Source organism: Hibiscus syriacus, unplaced genomic scaffold (genome assembly GCF_006381635.1).
Source record: "Hibiscus syriacus cultivar Baekdansim isolate YM2019G1 unplaced genomic scaffold, ASM638163v2 tig00110819_pilon, whole genome shotgun sequence".
Lineage (NCBI taxonomy): Eukaryota > Viridiplantae > Streptophyta > Magnoliopsida > Malvales > Malvaceae > Hibiscus > Hibiscus syriacus.
This window is the reverse complement of record NW_024062875.1, coordinates 1,879,175-1,901,296: the sequence shown is the minus strand read 5'-3', so window position 1 is coordinate 1,901,296 and position 22,122 is coordinate 1,879,175. Positions and strand designations below refer to the sequence as shown.

The following is a 22,122-nucleotide window of genomic DNA, read 5'->3' as shown; positions in this document are numbered from 1 at the left end:
CGGAACTCTAAGGTTGAGTCCCTATATGTAATGAGCAAACCTAAGTTTTCATTCGTTAGGACTTTATCGTTTTATAAAGGGAGACTAGTAACATCTGTCTAAATTTTGTAAAGTACTACACGAGCCATGTGAGTGTTACTCTTCTGAGAAATTATGACCCGACTCTAGAAATGGAATTGAGATATGCTACTGCTCTATGAGACTATTCTGGTGACCAAGACTGAATTGATTCTTCAAGAAAATTTTCGTTCGGATTCTTTTATTGAAATGAGGAAAAGTTTTGATAAGAATGTATATTCAACTGGTTAAGGATTAGTGGAGAATCCATACCTCTATAAAAGCTACTTGAAGATATGGAAGAATTGTTTGAATTTTCATTTTTTATAATTCTGTTACATGAATGAATTTTGAGGTTGAAATTCTTTTGAGGAGGGGAGAATTGTCACACCCCAATATGGGGTTAGATTTTTATGAAATTTGAAATAACAATTTTAAAAAAAATATTAGGTTCACCGGAAATATTAGGAAGATTTGGGGATCTTGAGTATAATTTGTCCTTAATTATTATTAATTTAAGATGGTTCTAGAGAATGAGAAATTGATTTTTAGTTGATTTAGATCTTACTGATAAATATTATTTTAGTTAAAATAAAGGAGGACCGCAAATTATGAGATATTTTAAAGAAAAGTTGGGTTTTAAAATGGATAATGAGGATAATGGGAAACCAAGCTCAACCGACACTTTCTATGGTTGAAGGCAAGTTGCTATTTCTTAAAAAAAAAATCTAACATGTTTCTAAGCCGATAGTAGACATATGAGTCCATGGGATCCACACAATAATTTCGCTTATCAGATACAAAAAGAAAGGGTTTCGTTCCAGCATTCTATAAATAACTTAGTTTCATACGTTTAACTCTCTATCCACCACCATTTGGGTTTGAAAAAACATCTTATCTAAGGTTCTCCACTTCCATTAAAGCTTCAATCCTTGGTTCTTTATCGTAATCACTTGGTAGTTTCATACCAAGTTTCCATTAAAATTTCATCGTGGGGTTTGGATTACGTGGTGATTACAAGCGTGGACCGGAATGATTTGGCTGATCAAGGAAGTGGGCATTTTGCGGAAACGGTTGAGAAGTTGAAAACTTTGAAGCCTAAAATGTTTATAGAAGCCTTGGTTCCTGATTTTCGGGGAGATGCCGGCTGTGTAGAGAAAGTTGCAAAATATGGGTTGGATGTCTTTGCTCACAATATTGAGACTGTTGAAGAACTTCAAAGGGATGTACGTGATCACCGAGCTAATTTTAAGCAATCATTGGATGTTCTAATGATGGCCAAAGAGTATGCTCATGCTGGAACACTTACCAAGACTTCAATAATGTTAGGATGTGGAGAAACGCATGATCAAGTTGTGAAAACAATGGAGAAGGTTCGAGCAGCAGGTGTTGATGTGATGACATTCGGTCAGTATATGAGACCTTCAAAGCGCCACATGCCCGTATTAGAATACATTACACCTGAAGCCTTTGAGAAATATAGAGCCCTTGGCATGGAAATGGGTTTTGACAAACAAACGTGGTCGAACTCAACCAACTTATCGTTCTCATGGTTCATGAATTACGGGTTTAACAAAAGCGGCGGTAGCATGGTATCGTGGAGAGCGTAAGGGAAGGTGTTGAAGAAATAACAAAAGGTGACCATGTGATTCTGATCTTTCAAGGTGAGTTTGGGCATCTTCAATTTGCTTTCTTTAGTTTAATAGGACATGAACATGATCACGTGGGTTGTTGGGGAATTATAGATAACATGCAAAAAGGGGTAAACCACAAGGTATGTCATCCAAGTTTGGTGAGATCTTTACCTTGTCTCTTAGTTTCCAAGTGGTTAAAATTATGACATAATAGTTTTTACACGATCAATTTAGTCCATGATGTTAGTAATTAAATATTACTAGCTCTTCAAGTTTTTAGTTATGCAAATTGGGTTTTCAAATTATTATTTAGATTCTAATAAATTATTTTTATGGTGAGGAAATTATCTGGAATCGAGTTCATATATTTGATGGTCCGGGTACATGAGAGAAAAATCAAAAGCTCGAAATCAAATATAATGAGTTCAAATTCGAGAAAAATGAGGTTCTGGCAACGTATTTGATTATACCTGAAAATGCATATTTTGGATTCTCTTCGACGTCCTGGGTCCGAATTCGAAGTTCGTTTTGCCAAATTCGCACCCGGTAAGTCATTTTCCATATTTTACCTTCGGATTCAAGTTAGCTTCTCAATTAAGTTCAGTTTTGCCAAATCCATATTTGATTATACGTAAATTTGGTTGCTTTGTATACGAGGAATTATTGGAAGTTGACTTAAAGATCGATGGTGTTCGAATTGAATGTAAATGATCGATCAGTATGGCACAGAAATCGAAATAATACTTTACTACCTCTTTATGCTTTATGGAACATGTTGATATTGGTAAATGTATGAATAAGATAATGTTGGTCACTTTTGTGGAATTGATTAATTTATACACTCGATATGAATGTGGTAGAAATTCTATAACTGAATACGGATCAAATGACTAATATAATAGATTGAGGAATTGTTAGAATTAAATTACAAGTTTGTGATTGGTGATAAAGAAACCAGCTCTGGATTTGTAAACCAGCTCTGGATTTGTAACTTATATTTTATATCATCAAAGGTTAAATGTTAAAGGTACTTGGATGGAAAATTATGAGAATACTCCGGTATGATAAAATTATGAAAATACCCTTATGTTGTATGATGACAAGAATTGTCCCTGGAAGTTGGTTAATAACTCTGAAAAGACATATTGATCCGATATAACTACTGATGTGCATAAGAAATGTTAGTTTTACTTGAAAATTTTGGATAACCGATTTTTAATCCCAATAGGTTTATGCAAGATACTAAAAGTCTGTTAAGTAATCATTTCAAGCCAGAGAAGGTTCGGGAAAACAATTAATTATAGGAAACAATTAATTATAGGATTTCCAAATTATATTATTTTCGTTAAGAGATAATACCGAAATTATCTGGTTACGAAATTACGAAAATACTATTGAGAGGTAAAAATAGTCCAAGTTGACTCTAAACGAGCATGTAACATAAGAATTTGCTTTTAAACCGATAAATTACTGATTTGATTGTTGAGGTCCTATTTTTGTATGGAAAATTCCTGATAATCCGTCAGTAACATCTGAGAATGCATTTAACCTGGAAATCTCCGACTTGAGTAAGTAAATGAAGAATAATAATTTATCGATGGTGATATATTGTCAGAATAGGTCGAAGGGACTGACATAAATGATAAGTTTGAATTAAATAGTAAGATCGGAAGGAAGAAAATAATTAAAATACACTGAATCTGTAAAATGACCAAAATACCCATATAATGGAAATGACTCAAGAATATCACCAAGCTCAGGAATGATTGGATATCCTCGAGCTATGAAATGAATGGAATAAAACTGAACACCAAAATTATGAAAATACCCTTATGTCCTAGACTAAGTAAATGTCTTGGATTATTTAAGAAATTCAAATAAACATGGATGTTGTACTGCGCTTAAAGGTTATAGAACGTAACTTAAGCCGGTCAACCAATGCTAGTGTTGTATCAATACTTGAATGGCATATGAACCACTTAAATGCTTGTTCGTTTCCTCAAGTTTGAATTGATGATAATTTTGGAAGTACTCAACTCAACGCTAGAGCATATTCGATAGTAAGTAATGGATATCCGTAAGATAAATCAACCACGAATACTAGAATGACTCTAGTGTATGAGAAAATTGAACTGAATGGAAATGAAATATGTATTTGGAATTCAGAAACGTTTGAATTACTCGGGAAAACTCTGAAGTAACAAGAATAGACATGATTGTTAAATGAACTAGATAACCTCAATGAATGAGGATTAAATAAGTGATTTGGATGAGTCTGGAAACACTGTTGAACTTACATGATGAATTTTCTTTATGGGTTATGAACCATGAATCAAGTATGTTCGTATTTTCTGATATAGTTGAAACATGGAAATGAAATAAAGACAGTTGGGAGATCTATTCAGCGATGATTATGGGGATGATATATGGATCTGCATCATGGTATTAAAGAGTGAATACACTGGAAGGATAATGAATTGACTTGTTGACATGCATCAGTTTGAGAGTTGTGTAACTCGAGTTGTTTGATAATACGGTCTATAGTCATAGATTGTAAATGACTTGAATCTTCGATTCTATATTTTCATCTAAAATCACTTCGGTCATGTTTGAAAACGTAAGTAACGCAGAAGGAAAATATTCGGAATACCTCATTTGGTTCAATTGGACTGAAATCCTATGAATTCAAAGTATATTCCTGAATACCCCTGATTGTTTGGGTAATGGAATCACTCGTAGTAAATCTGAATTTAGAATTATTATGTATAAAAATTCCTGATCGTTTTCCTGATGCACATAGAAACTTAGTGGAATTCTAAAGTATCAATCTGAAATGTCTAATTAGATCGGTTAGAAATTGATTCTCTTCAATAAGATCTTATTACTGGAATCCGATCAAATTGCACAAGTTCATGTTATCCATATTGATAACTACAAAATGCATCTGAAAAATATTTGGATTCTCTAGTGCGTTCCTTGTATTTTGAGAAATTGTTTTATTGTTTTAACATGTGGTACACTGAAATATATGGTTATTGTTTTATGGATGCATCGAATTAACGGTGATGGCTTATGGATTTGTATCATTGTATAAACTGTATCTTGGAGATACATATTTGTAAAGTACAACTATGATCAAGCTGGAAAATTTTATGGACCTAATGCGACTCTTAGGTAGGTTTTGCGGCCCTGAGATCATTCTCGGGTAGGCCCTACGGCCCTAAGATGTGTTCTTAGGTAGGCCCCACGACCCCAAAATCTATCTTGGGTAGGCTCTCAGACCCTAAGATGTTCCCTTAGGTTAAATCATTGTAATATGGTTTTAAAATACGAGTTTAAAAAGATCCACTACAGTACAGTTTATGGGATTTTACTGAATTATCATTTGATTAGTGTACCTATTATGGTTTTATTGTTCTGATGGAACACACTAGGCATCCTATTCGACCTCATGAAAACGTGATAGTATGAAAGATTTCTTATGAACTGAGATTCATGGCTTCTACTCGATGAACTACTAATAGAACCCCAGATTATTTCGTAATTGGTATACGTTTGATTTAATAAGGAAATTATGGCTTCTCATTTATCTGCATGTTATGTAGCATCATCTGGTAGTTCTGTATTACTGAGCTTTCCGAAGCTCACTCTATTACTCACCATCGCAGGTTAAAAGAATTGTACCAGTGCATCAATCGATTTCAATAAGGGAGCTCTTCCGGCGTTGTTTGTAGAGTATGGTACATGTGATTAAGGGTCATGTAGATTGTATTTTGTTTTTATATCAGAGTCTGATAAACTCGTTTTATTTCTGAAAAATAATAAATCATTTTATGATTTTACATGTTTTAAGAAAAGTGTTAGGTTAATCGATTGACTGAATCGGCCAAGAAAGGGGTGAATTGGCAATAAAAATTTTGTGGAAGCTTTTGCAGAAAATTGAAAGAAATTGCACAGCGATTTAGAGTGGTTCGACTTTATCAACCAAAGTCTACGTCCACTACCTTAGCTATCCACACTAAGGATTTTCCAACAAATTCACTAATTTGTTCTTTCTTTTGAGGCCAAAGAGATAACCTTACAACTCCCTCAAGAATATACCCCAATTCTTGAGAACACTCTTTTCTCAAAGAGAAATACAAATTTGCAAACTTACAAGAAAAACCTCACAAGATAAATATGTTTGCACAATTCTAGAACAAAGAAAGAACACTCAAGAATAAATACAATTGAGCACAATAAGTGTTCTTGAAAGCAAAATGAATATTGAATGAAAAATAGACTTGAAATGCTCAAACTTGAGGTTTGATGCTTTCTCTTTGATTCTCTCTTGATTCTAATTGCTTGATGTTTCTTGTTATTGATCAATGGCTTCTAAGCTTGCTTAAATACACCTTGAATCACTTCTGAACGTTGGGGATAATTAGAGAAAATAATATAGCCGTTTTAGTGTGAAAACAATTAATAAAACAGTTTGGAGCGTGGGGGGAATCGGTTCCCTAAGTGTAAAATTCAAATATTTCGACCGTTATACAAGGGGAATCGGTACCCCTGGGGGGGAATCGGTTCCCTCCGAGCATACTGGAATTCTCGGAGCCAAACCATTCAGGGGGAATCGTTACCCCCTTGGGGGGGAATCGGTTCCCTCTGAGCAATCTGGAATTTTTGGCTTTGAAATTGTTCGAAATACTTTGTAAAATTATTTTGAAATTGTTTTAAGTTTGAAACTTAATTTTACACTTTGAGTAAGGATTAAAAATGATCTTTGAAAGATTTGGAGTAATGTTTTGATATTCGAATAATTCTATCGAATATACTTAGAAAATCATTTGGAAAATCTTAAAATTCATTTAACTTAATTTGTTATATCGAAATATCAAAATGTTTTCAACAATCTCCCCCTTTTTGATATAACAAAACATTTTAGTAATTTTAAGATTTTGAAATCAAGTTTTGAAATTACTCCCCTTACTTTAATCACTTCTCCCATTTATCATTTAAAAACACATTTAACACTTCTCCCCCCTTTTTGTTAAATCAAAAAGACATTTTAAAGAATTTAAACAAGGTTTTGAAATCATTTAGCCAATTGATTATATATAATATAAGCTGCTAAGATCACAAGCAAGAGAAACATTAGCCATTAGTTTCATAATCAATATTCATAATTAATGTGAAATGGCAAAATTGGTCATTTATCTAATCATGAAGTAAATGATGCAATAATGAATAAATTTAATCACACCAAATAGATAATTTCTAACCATTCATAAAAACAAATTCAAAGTCAATCAATCCATAAATTCAAACATTCCAAAATATTCAAAATGTTAAAACAATAAGTTTGGAGTTCAAAGCAAAACATAGAATCACATATCAGGATAAGGAGGAGGAAAACGAGCTCGTATAGCGGCCATTTCGTTAGTGAGGTCATTAATATGCGCGTTGGTTGCTTCATTGTTTGTACGCATCTCTCGAAGAATTTCTAATTGTTGAGCTCCCATTGTGGATAAATGGGACTCTATAGAAGTAAAACGCGAATCCATGGTAGCATATCGAAAATCGAATGTCTCCATAAAGGTTTGAAAATATGGAGGCATTTGATGCGTTTGTTGTGCTTGCTCCTCGGGCTGCTCAGGCTCATCTTCGGCTTCATCGATGTCTCGCATTAATTACTCAAGCTCGAGATCTTCGTCAGCTTCGGGTGGAGCCTGTGAAGAACTAGCTCCCGGAGTATTTGCAGAAGATCAAACCCATTCACCAGTTTCTTTATCCTTAATCCATCCCGCTCTCGTTAAGGAAAGAAGGTTAATTTGTTTCTTAAGGGGAAAAACGACATCTAGACTGACTCTAAGCCCAGCTTTGGAAAACAGATTACTCAAAATGCAACCGTAAACAAGAGATGAATAGAGTTTCTTGTTAGGAACAAGATTTACGGTTTCAACAATTTCAGCAAAAATAATCTGAGGTAGGTTAATTTTAATATTGTTTTCGAAAAAATGTAACCACCAAAGATCTAAGGCTCTAAGAGTAGAATAACGACCTTCGGATGGTCGAAACCACCAAGAAATCATTAGACGAAGAAAACGTTCATGAAGGTCTAAGACACTTGCACTATCTCTTCTTAAATAACGAGATCCTAAAACCTATTTTTCATTTGAAATACCATCATTATCTAATCCGAATGTATTGGCTATGTAAGCCGAGTCAATATATAAGAATTGTCCTAGAAGATAGGAACGAATTCCTATGGTTTCGGTTTCAGTTTGGTTTTTAACACAAACGGCATTAGAATAGAAAATACGAACAAGTTGATGGTAAACGATGGGTTCAAGGTCAAAGAGTTTATCAAATTTTCACTCTTGTAAAAGAGGAAGATATTTAAAATTAATAGCTAACATAGCTTGACGAGAGGGAATACGTTCTTCCCGGATTTTGTAAGAGTCAAAATATTGATAATACCAAAAACGATGATTTCTAGGACCAGGATGATTGAAACACGAATTTTGGATAGTCAAGTTAGGATCAATGGGATTAGGATTAGAAATTGGAATAGGAGAAGGATTTGGTTGACGGTGTGAACGACTAGATGATGACCTAGCACGTTTAGGATTGGACATGGTTTAGGAAATCGGAATAGAATTGATAACCTGCAATTTAGAAAACACATGTATGCAATTCAATCAATCCCAAAACTCAATTGAGTCCTCAATATTTCAAGGTTCTCTAAATCAATCCTAATGGGCAAAGTTTTTGAAAAACTTTTGAAAAATATGGTTTTGAGAAATAATATATGTATAGTTTTCATAACAACAACATAATTTAATCAAAACACAATAATTTGAAAATTAATTTTTTTTTATTTCGAAAATTTTGAAAATTTTGGAAAATTCTTGTGCTTTTGATGAAATTAGTTGTAATATCTAGTTTCTAATCACTAAATAATCAATGCCCGATCTAAAATTCAACCTAGAACTAATTAAAACTAGTTCTATGTTCATAAATTGATAAAAAAAAGTTTTGAAAAAATACCTTGAATGATTTCGGATTTGAGTGAGATTAGATGAAGTTTGCACGTTTTTGATGATTCCAACAGGTTTAGAGGATGATATTTGAAGTGAAATCCGATTAAAAACGTTGATTTGAGGCAAAAATGGAGATTTGAGTGCTTAGAGGGAGAGAAACGACGGAAGGAAAAAATAGAGGGTTTTGAACAAAAATAAGGGTTTTGCCCGTGTTTAACCAGAACCCCAGGGGGTATCGATTCCCCTGTGGGGGGAATCGGTTCCCCTTCAAAGGGGGAATCGATTCCCTCAAGGGGGGATCGATTCCCTCTGCACCAAAATGCTAAAATCCGATTTTAAACACCCAAAATGCTAAATTAATTTCCTCTAGTGGTATTGGCAACTCATATATTGAAAATTAATCATGTTCAAACAATTCAATAAATCTTTAAACGATATTTGAACATAAAATTAATTTTTCATCAAGAATCATAAACTCCCCCTAACTAATAGCAATGAATGCAATCAAAAATTACTATTATAAGCATTTTTCATTTATTATTAAAAATGCTGAAATTATTTTAAACACTCAGTGAAGATAGATTGGTCAAACCTAATTCTCTCCTAAGTGTCCAAAATCATTCCTTGTCTAAAGGTTTTGTAAAGATATCCACTAATTGGTGCAAAGTATCAACAAATTCTAGAACTACATCTTCCTTAGTGACATGGTCTCTAATGAAGTGATATCTTATTTCAATGTGCTTAGTTCTAGAGTGTTGGATGGGATTTTTAGTGAGACAAATAGCACTAGTATTGTCACACTTGATAGAAATGGTACCTACTTCAATTCCATAATCAAAAAGTTGTTGTTTCATCCATAAAACTTGTGCACAGCAACTACCAGCTGAAATGTATTCGGCTTCAGTGGTAGATAATGCAACACAATTTTGTTTCTTTGAAAACCAAGAAATTAGCATATTTCCAAGGAATTGGCAAGTACCGGAGGTGCTTTTCCTATCTAATTTGCATCCTCCATAATCCGTATCAGAAAAAGCATGCAAGCTAAAGCTAGAGTCTCTAGGATACCAAATCCTAAACTAGGAGTGTCTTTAAGGTATCTAAAGATTCTCTTAACAGGTAGTAAATGTGATTCCTTAGGACATGATTGAAATCTAGCACATAAGCAAACACTAAACATAATATCCGGTCTACTTGCAGTTAGATAAAGTAGAGATCCAATCATTGACCTATATAATTTAACATCTACACATTTACCTCCTTCATCTAAGTCAAGCTTTGTTGAAGAGCTCATTGGAGTGTCATGAGGTTTCCCATTTTCCAGTCCAAACTTCTTGAGCATATCTTTGACGTACTTAGCTTGATTGATGAAGATGTCATCTTTTCTTTGCTTGATTTGGAGTCCCAAGAAAAATGAGAGCTCCCCCATCATGCTCATCTCAAACTCACTTTGCATTAGCTTAGAAAATTCTTGGCAAAGAACATCATTAGTAGAACCAAATATTATATCATCAACATAAATTTGAACTACTAATAAATCTTTACCTTTATGCTTCAAAAACAATGTAGTGTCAACCTTCTCTTTTGAAAAACCTTTTTCAATTAAAAAATTTGACAATCTTTCATACCAAGCTCTAGGAGCTTGCTTTAAACCATAAAGAGCTTTTGTCAATTTTAAAACATGATCCGGAAAATTTGAATCTTCAAAACCTGGAGGTTGTTCCATATACACTTCTTCTTTTATAAAACCATTTAAAAATGCACTTTTAACATCCATTTGATATAATTTAAATTCATTGAAACATGCAAATGCTAATAACATTCTAATTGCTTCCATCCTAGCTACGGGAGCGTATGTTTCATCATAGTCTATGCCCTCTTCTTGAGTATACCCTTGAGCAACAAGTCTAGCCTTGTTTCTCACTATATTACCACTCTCATCAAGCTTATTCCTAAATACCCATCTAGTACCTACAGTAGATTTATTACTAGGCCTTTCAACTAATGTCCATACTTTACTTCTCTCAAATTGATTTAACTCTTCTTGCATAGCCATAATCCAATGTTCATCATTTAATGCTTCTTTAATATTCTTAGGCTCTATGCATGAGATAAATGCAACATAATTACAAATATTTCTAAGAGAAGATCGGGTTGTTACCCCTTTGGATGGATCACCTATAATTTCACCATCCTTGACATAGTTGTACTCTCTTGGATAAGATACTTCCCTTTCTTCAATGGTTGGATTCTCAAGAGGATCATGAGTTTCCTCATTTTTCGTTTCTTCCTTTGATGATGGTTCTCCAACGTCATGTCTAACGTCATTTGTATTTATAACACCTACATCATCATTCACACAAGAATCCTTCCTCGGAAGGGGATTATCATCGAAAACAACATGTATAGACTCTTCTACAACTAAAGTTCTTTTATTAAATACACGATAGGCTTTAGAATTTAAGGAATAACCCAGAAAAATTCCTTCATCACTTTTAGCATCAAATTTGCCAAGGTTTTCTTTACCGTTGTTTAAAACAAAACATTTACATCCAAAAGGATGAAAATAACTAATGTTAGGCTTTTTATTTTTGAAAATTTCATATGGAGTTTTCTTTAAAATTGGTCTAATCATTACTCGATTTACAACATAACAAGCGGTATTTGTGGCTTCCGCCCAAAAATATTTTGGCAAATTATTTTCACAAAGCATGGTTCTAGCCATTTCTTCTACAGCATTCCATGCTCCCATGTCACTTGCTTGAATGAAGTACATCATTCTATTCTTCCAATAGTCATAGTTAGCTCCATTGAAGAAAGGAGGCTTGTTGACGGGCATCGAGTCGAGACCGGAGTCGAAGTTTGAAGCGGAGGCCATTGATGACTTTGATTATCGATATAACTCTTCCCGAATCGACTCAAGAGGCGATAAAACCTTCAAATGAGTTAGGCTCTGATGTCAATTGTTAGGTTAATCGATTGACTGAATCGGCCAAGAGGGGGTGAATTGGCAATAAAAATTTTGTGGAAGCTTTTGCAGAAAATTGAAAGAAATTGCACAGCGATTTAGAGGGTCGCTCCGGTGGCCCTAATGTGATGCTCCAGATCGGATCGGACTATCCGCATCGGTCTGAGGGGGTTACACCACAATATGATCGACACCAAGTAAATTTATCGGTATTGATCGCCTTCGTCATGAAATCTGCTATGTTGTCTTTGGTATGGATCTTTTGCATATCTAACGTCCATTTTTCCACCTTTTCACGAATGAAATGATACTAAACTCGTATGTGCTTTGTCCTTGAATGAAATGTTAGATTCCTTGCTAGATGTAAACCGCTTTGACCGAGTCGTGAATGAATTCATTGTGATATGAGTATGGTCATGTGCACTTTTGTCAAGGTTTGTGGCTACGGCTGAATTCTGTAGATGTAGGAATTGGACTCATTCCCATGTTTGATCGAGTTTTTCATATTTAAGAAATAACAGAGAATTGTGATTGAAGAATATCTAAACTATCGTCCAGTATGCATGGAACTGGATAAGCTAAAATTTACAGGTTTTGAACTACAATAACACTAAAGTTAACAAGCTCAAAATTTACGCATTGCTGCAAATACATTTTATTTCTCTTTTTTACTTTTAGCATTTTGGTTATTATTTTATTTATATATACAACAGATTTACTTTAACCTTGAACAAACCAAGGATAAAAAGACCCTACCTCAGCTTTTGAGCCATTACAAAGATTCCCAAAAACAAATTCCACAACCCAAAAAAAATATATAATGGGGTTAACTTGCTTTTTAGTCTCGATGAAGAAAGTTCCAATCTTCATCGAGTCCAAAATCCAGAAATGGTGTATATCGTTCATGGCGCCTTTTTTTTTCTAGGAGTGACCTTTACTGGTAAGCCCTTTTTGGGCACCGGAAAAGGACCATATTGGATTCCATCTTCATCTCCCACAACTTGCCACCTGCTCCAGACATTGGAAGGATTTTCAATAAAACAAAAAACCAAAATTTTCAATGAATATGGCAAGTCAAAAGGAAAAGATATTTTAAAGCAAAATTTTCAAGATAAAACCCCTGTTTTTCATTTGTTCATTTTGATTCAATGAGTTTGAGTCCCTGGAAATTATAATCAACCCCAGTCTGGAAATTACAGTTGCTTATATATATCTTACGCTTTCAAAAAATAATGATGATGTTCAGTAAATACCTGTATCTGGTAGTGAGATGGTGGAGGAGCACAAGCATCTCAAGCTTAGCCAGTTCACTGCCTGGACAAGAGTGAACCCCATTGCCAAAAGGCATAAACGTGTTGGGTCTCGGTGGTACCTGCAATGACATCACCAACCTCAACATATTGCTACAAAATCAAGTATGCTTAGATGTCCCTCGAATCTAATCTAAACAATCGAATATCCAACCCAAATCTGAAATGTATTATAAAGCCTCACCTCGAATCTAGAAGGGTCGAATTTTTCGGGTCGAGGGAAGAAATCTGCACAATGATGAATGGTTCTGAAGAGAGGAAGAACCTTCCATCCTTTGGGGATGTAATACCCTTCAAACTCAACATCCTCCACTGCTTCTCTGAACGTGAATGAGAGTATACTTGCTGTTCTTAATGTCTCTTGAATCACCTGCAGATTAAACAATTATTAATATATATATATATATACACATATAAGCGACTGTAATTGTTAACATATGAACAGTAAAACAGAATTAATGTACCCTGGTAGTCAATGGCATGTGCCTTGTATCATCCCACGTAAGCCGGCGATCTGCTTTGATTATTCTGCATCGAATTCCTTCTTGTTCTCTCTGCAACATAAATGATTTGTATTGAGTGAAAAATATTTGATTGCTTTCCTTTAAGATCATCAAGGTGGGGAAAACAGTTTTACTTACGGTGACTGCTTCGAGTAACTCTTCGTTATCATGCAAGTATTTCAGGAGCCACGTTAGGACACTTGCGGTGGTGTCATGAGCAGCAAAGATCACACCGATTACATTATCTGCAATCTGAGAATCACTGAGTTGATCAATCTTCTGGTTCTTATCTCCCAACAAAACTCCCAGCAACCCTCTTCCTCCACCACTTTGTTTCTCAGTTTCCCTTCTTTCTTTTATCAATCTTCTCAGGGTCTCATTCAACAGCTTCCTAGCCTTCATTGCTTTATTGAAAGGAGTTCCAGGAAGATCTAAAGGCATGGAATTGTAACCCTTCTCCAGGCATTGATACAGTTGCTCGATTCCATTCATTTCCGAATCTTGTTTATGGCCGAAGGCAGAAATCATCGCCACATCGAAAGCATACTATCAAAAACCAAAAAAAAAAAAATCGTTTAAAATTCTTAATGGAAGTTAAAAAATGGTTCAAAACTTATAACGGAAAACAGACATACTCTCTTCATTTCTTGCAAAGTGTTAATGGTGGTATCTCCCCAAGCAGGTAGATATTTCAGAACAATCTGCTCAATCTCTGAAACCGAGCCACGAATTACAGAGGGTAAAAAGGAAGCCTGAACCAATTTTTTCAGCCTGGAATGATAAGCACCTTGATGGAAGAATATAGCCTCGGGGCCTATCATCTTCTCTTTGCTGGATGGATAAGTTGGCTTAAAAAGATGAGACTTTGTCACCAACACAACCTTGGCTGCATCAGGGCTTGAAATCATCACACATGGACATCCCAATATGTGACTTTTGAATACATCTCCATACCTAAAACAAAAAAAACAAATTTGTTTACGATTTCTATATACCATTAGCTCGGAATCTCTTTATTTGTTTGTTTTTATGTAAACCTTTTTTGTCGGTTGGCGAAGAAGAAATTGGGGTTCTCGGTGTAAAGCTTGAGCGTTTCTCCGATATAAGGCCACCCCATTGAACCAGGTGGCAAACGCTTGTCCTTGGGATGCCGCCATTGATGAAAAGACAAAAGCAGCAGCAGCAGAAACGCCACGATTGGTGTAACCAGAAAGGGAAGTTGACGGCCATAGAAAGCTATGAAAGTTGCTGGAAAAGTGTAGGGTGGCAATGAGAGGAAGAGTAGTTGTTGCATGGTGGCAATAACTGTATAAGAGATTCAAAGAGAGTTAAGTGATACTAACAGAAGAACCCTAAATCGCTTGAAGAAATGATCAATTAAGAGGGGGAAGAGATGGTGGGATTTATATAACGTTGAAGGGGAAGGGGGGGGGGGCTTGTTTGATGACGGATGTCATCACATTTATGGGAATACCATGCTTTGAGCTCTTTTCTTTTTCATAAGCAGATTGATGAAAAGAAAGGCTTTGAAGCGGCTCGTGGTTATTAGACACATCCAAAAAAGGAGTCCGTAAGGCGAGAACAGTGAGCTGGTTGGTGAGGTGTTGGAAGCCGACGGGAATTGGAGCTTACACGTGTCGTGATCCCAGCCCATGCTCGTGCAATCTGTACTCTTCCCCGAGTCCGTATTTGTCAGGCAACTTAAGGAAAGCTTGGAGTATTGAAATTTGCTATTTTAGGCAAAACAGTGAAACCCCAAACCAAACTTTTGCAACAAAAGCAGGAGCTTTTCATATTGGTAACATACACATTTTTTAATGATTGGCGGTGTCGAAATGTCAACAAACGGGTCGCTGTTTCGGTAATGGATGCATTTTATGCTCGTATTTGTTTCAATCTGAATTGTGTTTGTACTTGTTGGCATTGTAGAATCTGTTCAAGTGCATCTCTCCCTAACAAAACCCAATATTTTTGCATCTTTTGTGTGCTATGATCATAGAAGTTTATGCCTTTGTAATCATTTAATTTTTGTTGTTTTCTTCACATTGTTTATGCTAACTTAATACACCTAAAAAGGAACGGCGGAGGTGTCTAGTACTCGAGCCTATAACATTTACTTACGCCGATTTCTAATAATACCGGACTGTATTATGTCCACACTTACACCTTTTTTGAACGTGTTTGGTTTGGATAGACCAATTATACAATGATTCATTGATATTATCAATGGAACAAGTTTATTTTATCGGTGGTTGGTAGTTAATGTATTTTAATTTAAATAAAAAAATCAAAATTAATAAAAAAATAATAGATGGTCAATATTTTTTATAAGAGAAACGTAGTCATAAAAAAGATTACATGTACTTGTAAAATATCTTATCTTTACAATATAGTTGGTTTAAAGATTTTTTTTCAAAAGTTATGAGCCCTTCAATAACTTTGATAATCAGAAAATTTTATTTGAAAATCTTACTTAATAGATAATTGACAGTTTTCATTTATTTTGTAAGTCAGAGACTAGAAAATTCTCGAATGTTATCTCCATAAAGAACTATTAATACATGTCTATTGAATTTGTTTTTATATAAAATATTTTTAGATTGAAATAAAATAATAATGTTAATATAAAGAACTAGTAAATTGATTACCGAAGACTTTATCTTAGTTCATCTTAATTTGAATGGCAACAAAATCTGGAGTCCATCATACATGACCATGACAGAAGTCATTGTTTGAGAGGGTGACGTGAATTTCACTTGCGAGGGAATGCTGGAGATTTGTTTAAAATAGGAGAATGCCAATTTGATGATGATGAATTCTTTTACAAAAAACGATATATACGGCAACGGGGTACGAGTCATTGAAGAAAAAGGAAGAAGGACACCTTTAAAACTAACAACTGTCTATCTGTATATTTTAGAGTTTCTATTCACAAGGATATTAATTTCTTAATGTTTATATGATATAAAATCCTTTATATAAATATACCTCTTACTGTGTGAATAAAATATTTTCTTTTACATTAGTTTTTAAAGATTTTTTATTTTTAAATTAGTTTTTTTATTAGATATTTTTTCTTAAGTTGATATCTAAAGAATTTTTACTCTCAAATTGATACATGAATGCTATAATATTATATTTTTACATCTTCAAAATTTAACACTATTAATAGAAGTATTAAATCAATAAATGAAATTAAAGTTCAAATACTAACTCTCAGAATAAAAATTCTTTTAAGTTATAATTTAAAAGAATGCGTTAAGTATTAACTTGAAAGTAATATTTTTAAGTATCGATTTAAGAATATATATCTAGTTGTAATTAATCTTTAAATATATCGTTAAAAATTCTCAGTTAATACTTTATTTCTCTCCTAAGTTACAAGTTCAATACTTAGAAGTAAAATTTTATTTCTCCTGTACTATATAGGAATTATTAATATATATATATAGTTAAAGTATTAAATATATAGTTAAGATTTTAAAAAATAATTGTTTATTTGGTTTATCGTGGGACGGCAGACACCAAAAATTTTTATTAGTAAAAAAATAGAAAAGGAAAATCTAGAAATGAAAGGTACATGGAATATGAGGAAAGAAGGTAGGGTGCCGCACGTCTCTCCTGTAAAAGTGCTCCACGTGGATGCACATGTCGTTGCCCAATTGTGAGATAATGGGGAGAAATTTCCCCCGAATGTGATTTTTCCTGTTCAAATTGTAAAGATTTTTAACCATAGGTAATAAGTTATTCATAATGGTAGTTTTTGGGACTTATTAATGAAAATGTGATTCTATTAATCTCTTAGGTATTTATCATTTTTATGCGTTTTTGGAATAAAATATTCTTAATTTTTTTTAAAAATATCATTCTTCCGTCGTTGAATAAAAAAAATTTACGAATGTTAAATTGTAAATTTATCCTTAAACTATTTTAGATTTAAAAAAAAAAGTCATAATTAGAATTTTATATAAAGTTTAGAGGTTAAAATAAAATTAAACCCTTTCATTAAACCTATTTATCTTTTAAATTTTATAAAAAATTATATTAATTTTAATAATTTTAAATTTTTTAAAGAAAATATATAAATTTAAAATTGTAAATTTATATATTTTTATGATATTTTATATAAATATTTTCATTTGAATAATTAGAATTCAACTTTAAAGAAAACAAATATATAATAAGAATAATTTTATAAAATATACATTTCAATAATTTTTTATTCTTTTAATCGAATATTGTAATCTTATATTAACGCTAAACTAACCAAACACAACAATATAACATTTTCAGTAATGTGTTAAATAACATTTTAATAATCTTTTTTCCAGAAATAATATTATATGAACCTAATGCACCCTAAAAGACATAGCGTGTCTCCAATCCCCTCTACTGACTTTTTATATTTATTTTTTTAATGGAAAAGGAGGCAAAACGCCTTAAGCAATTACAGATAGCTTCGTATAAGGAGGGCCTCTAATATCCCTTAAAACCAATTGCATAACAGACGCAGGTGCAGTGGAAAAACAGCGAGTGGCGTAGCAAGGAGGAATGACAAGCTTAGCAACTCATCGGCAACCATATTTCCTTCACGAGGAACCCAGATGAATTCGATATACCAGCTACGCAAACAGAGCGCTATAAAATGTTACGCACAAGAGGAAAGGAGTTCTGTCCAGCATTGTCGTTGAGGAGCTGGATAGCTTGAGAGTTATCTGATTGAACCTGGAGCCTTTCATAACCTTGCTCCCAAGCCACTTGTAGCCCAATGAAGATACCCCAAAGCTCCGCCTGAAGCGGAGTCGTAATGCCGATGGATTTATGGAAACCGATTAACCAAGTCCCCGCATGTGACCGGATCGCACCGCCAACTGAGTTGAACCCTGTGCTTGGGTTAATCGAGGCATCAGTATTGAGGCAAACCCAACTTTCAGGAGGGGGCTGCCACATGATCATTTGAGGATGACGAGTCTTGGGGTCAATCGAAAGAGCAGGAGCAGTATTGAAAAAGGAAGAGCAAGAACATCATCCATGCTCGGGCACACATCGATGAAGATGAAGCAGTTCCTGCGCTTCCAGGTTTGCCAAAGAATCGTGGAAAACAAAACATCCCATTGAAGAAACGTACCTGGTAAAATAGCGTGGCAAGCGAGGTTCGAGCGAATCCAAGAAGGGAGTGGGACTGTGAAGAACGAAAGCATGAGAGACGACGGAACCAACAACCTCCATACAGCGTTCACAGCAGAACAGTCGCGCAAAACATTCAATGTTGTCTCCACATGCAAACCACAAAGAGGGCATCTAGGATCCGAAGTAAGACCCCGACGAAATCGTTCATTATTACACACTATACGACCCTGAAAACAAGCCATATGAATGAACGGATGTGCTGAGGAACATGTAGAGACCAAATCCATTTCCATATAGAATCCCGTGGGCTCCAGGTGTCCTCGACAAGCTTTGTATAGGCTGTTTTAACAATGAACTTGTGAGCACTGTCTCACCTCCAAACACAAGAGACTTCACCGGCAGTTTCAGAAGGAGGTTTAATGCCCAAAATATGGGGGATAACACTTTCAGGCAAGATAGCAGCAAGTTTAGTTACATCCCAATTCCCACTAGAATCAATCAGTTCTTGAAAGCCCCAATTGACGGCAGGATTCGGTGAAGCGACGGGACCCAGACATCATCCCAAACATGAATGGTGTGTCCATTACCTGGAAACCAGCACAGGTTATCACGAAAAAGGTTCCAAGTATGGGATAAAGCTCGCCAAAGAGGAGAACAATTCGGACGAGTAATATCATGGGGACAAAGCGTGTTTAGCCTATATTTTTGTCGAAGAGCCCGAATCCAAAACGCATTTGGACAGGATAGGAGAGCGTGACCCAATTTCCAAAGGAAAGCCGTGTTGTGTTCATGCGCGACATGTATGCCCAGACTGATGCGGAAGACGGCTATCAGATTGAGTAAAATCACAACTGATAATTTGATAAAATAAAAATGAAGATAAAGAATACACAAAATTTACGTGAAAAACCCCTAAATAATATAAGGTAAAAACCACGGGCAACGGTAGAAGAATTTCACTATGAGAAAATAGGAATTACAACTTCTCTCAATCTACCAAGGAGAAAACAATAATAATTCTCTCTTGATAAAAAAGGAGAAAACAAATCTCAAGAAACTCTCTAAATTCTCTTTAGTATTGGAAGAAAGCTAGAATACTTTGGTATGATTTTGAAGCTAAATGAGCTAGGGTATTTATAGTAGAAGCTTTAAGGACTTATCTTGAAAATATCCTAAATTACAATGACTAAATGTGAGATTTTGTCATGTCACTTTTCAACCATTATTAGTGCCAACTATGAACCATTATTGTTGCCAACTTACAATGCATTATGAACCATTATTATGCATTATACAACTATTATTAGTTGTATGACAACTAATAATTTTGCATGACAACTAATAATCTCTCACTTGAAGATTTGATTAGAATAATCATATCTTCACACCATTATTTCTACATTGTACCTTCATGTTGCTTACGTTTCTGACAGGTCACAAGAGGATCGACACCAGGTAAATTTATCAGCGTTGATCGCCTTCGTCATGAAATCTGCTATGTTGTCTTTGGTATGGATCTTCTGCATATCTACCATCCCTTCTTCCACCTTTTCACGAATTAAATGGTATTGAACTCGTATGTGTTTTGTCCTTGAATGAAATGCTGGATTCTTGCTAGATGCAAGGCGCTTTGACTGTCATAAAACAGAGAGACATACTCTTGATTGTGCCCAAGCTCCTCCAATAGCATCTTCAATCAAATTGCTTCTTTACTGGCTTGTGTAGCTGCTACATATTCTGCTTTTGTTGTTGATGTAGCCACAACTGACTACAATTTTGAAACCCAGCTTACAGCTCCACTAGCAACTTTAAACACATATCCTGTAGTATATTTGCTTTTATCCAAATCCCCTGCATAGTCAGAATCAACATACCCATTGATAAGTAAATTTGATCATCCGTAACATAATGTAACATTTGAGGTCCCTTTGATGTATCTCAGGATCCTCTTTACTGTATTCCAATGCTCTTTGCCTGGATTCGCCATGTACCGACTAACCACTCTCACTGCTTGTGCAATGTCTGGTCTTGTGCATATCATAGCAAACATTAAACTTCCTACTGCCGATGCATACGGTACTCGAGACATCTCCATCCTCTCTTCTTCACTGCTAGGACTCATATTGGAGGATAATTTAAAGTTAATAGGAAGAGGGGTAGAAATTGACTTACAATCTTGCATGTTGAATCGTGACAATATATTCTTTAAGTAATTCTTTTGTGAAAGCCAAATTTTCCTATTACTTCTGTCTCGGTGAATTTGCATCCCTAGAATCTTGTTTGCTGATCCCAAGTCCTTCATTTCAAATTCCCTAGCCAGCTGTGCCTTTAATTCTTCAATATGATCTTTGTTGGGTCCTGCAACCAACATGTCATCCACATACAACAGCAAAATAACAAAATCGTTATCACCAGACCACTTGAAATAAGCACAAGGATATGCATTAAGTCTGTTGTATCCAAGGCACATAATGAAGGAATCAAATCTCTTATACCAACACCTCGGCGCCTGCTTTAGACCGTACAAAGATTTGTTCAACCTGCAAACCAAGTTCTTCTTTTCTTTTTCTTCAAAACCTTCAGGCTGGAGCATGCAAATCTCTTCTTCAAGATTTCCATGAAGAAAAACTATTTTAACATCTAGCTGCTCTAGATGTAAGTTTAATGTGGCACACATTGCCAAAACTAATCGAACTGTTGTTAGTCGAACCACAGGAGAAAATATTTCATTGAAATAAATACATTCTTTTTGAGCATATCCTTTGACCGCCAGTCTTGCACGATACCTCTCTACTTGATCGTCACCATTTCGATTGATTTTGAAGACCCATTTGTTACCAATTGGCTTCCTTCCTTGTGGTAGTGGCACAAGGTCCCATGTATTATTTTTATGAAGGGATTCAATTTCTTCTTGCATCGACATCATCCACAGTGAAGCATCTGAGCTGTTTATTGCCTCCTGGAATGTTGATGGCTTATCGTCCTCTGTTAAAAGACAATATACAATATTTCCTTCTATAACATAATCTGAGTTCCAAATGGGACGTCTTCTCACACGATCTGATTGACGAGTTGTTGGAACTTCAGAACTCTCTGGTTCTTGTTCATAATGTGTTGGTTCTGCTTCAGAAGAATCTCTTTGTTCAAACTCCTTTTCCACATGTATCTGTGTAGTCTCTGACTTTTCAGCGCTATCATCGTCTTCTTTTCTTTGTAGCTTATCTTCTACAAAGATAACATCCATGCTAATGATCACTTTGCGGGTAGTGGGATCCCACAAGCGATACCCCTTTACTCCATTAGCATACCCCAAGAATTTGCATTTCCTGGATTTTGGATCCAACTTTGAAATTTCTTGGGTGTTGTACATCACGTACACAATACTTCCAAATACATGGAGGTTTGAATAATCAGCTGGTTTACCAGTCCATATCTCCATTGGTGTCTTCAGCTCTATTGCAGTTGATGGAGCTCGATTCACCAAATAGCAGACGATAT

At 34.9% G+C, this 22,122-nt stretch overlaps 2 protein-coding genes across 3 annotated transcripts; one reads left to right on the top strand and one right to left on the bottom strand.

The window, feature by feature from the left end:
- The first annotated feature begins 717 nt into the window (after positions 1-717).
- On the top strand, positions 718-1,667 carry LOC120142126 (lipoyl synthase, mitochondrial-like). The gene is made up of 2 exons (XM_039156871.1): positions 718-757; positions 1,018-1,667. Exons 1-2 carry the CDS (start codon positions 718-720, stop codon positions 1,665-1,667), a joined length of 690 nt encoding a protein of 229 aa, XP_039012802.1.
- A 10,812-nt stretch (positions 1,668-12,479) lies between these two features.
- On the bottom strand, positions 12,480-14,804 carry LOC120142074 (abscisic acid 8'-hydroxylase 2-like). Of its 2 annotated transcripts, XM_039156833.1 has the most exons (8): positions 14,532-14,804; positions 14,282-14,448; positions 14,130-14,206; positions 13,633-14,040; positions 13,456-13,545; positions 13,176-13,361; positions 12,935-13,053; positions 12,480-12,689 (listed from the first exon to the last, which is right to left on the bottom strand). In XM_039156833.1, exons 1-8 carry the CDS (start codon positions 14,786-14,788, stop codon positions 12,584-12,586), a joined length of 1,410 nt encoding a protein of 469 aa, XP_039012764.1. In that variant the 5' UTR covers positions 14,789-14,804; the 3' UTR covers positions 12,480-12,583. The 2 variants fall into 2 exon arrangements, with proteins under 2 accessions (XP_039012764.1, XP_039012762.1); XM_039156831.1 differs by having other exon boundaries at positions 14,130-14,448.
- Positions 14,805-22,122: the final 7,318 nt, after the last annotated feature.

Coding starts and splice junctions, on each gene's coding strand:
- LOC120142126 (XM_039156871.1), top strand. CDS start 718: ATGGGAAACCAAGCTCAACCGACACTTTCTATGGTTGAAG. Junction 758..1,017: donor GACACTTTCTATGGTTGAAG/GCAAGTTGCTAT, acceptor ATCACTTGGTAG/TTTCATACCAAGTTTCCATT.
- LOC120142074 (XM_039156831.1), bottom strand. CDS start 14,788: ATGCAACAACTACTCTTCCTCTCATTGCCACCCTACACTTTTCCAGCA. Junction 14,449..14,531: donor TTCGCCAACCGACAAAAAAG/GTTTACATAAAA, acceptor TTTTTGTTTTAG/GTATGGAGATGTATTCAAAA. Junction 13,054..13,175: donor TCGACCCTTCTAGATTCGAG/GTGAGGCTTTAT, acceptor ATGTCATTGCAG/GTACCACCGAGACCCAACAC.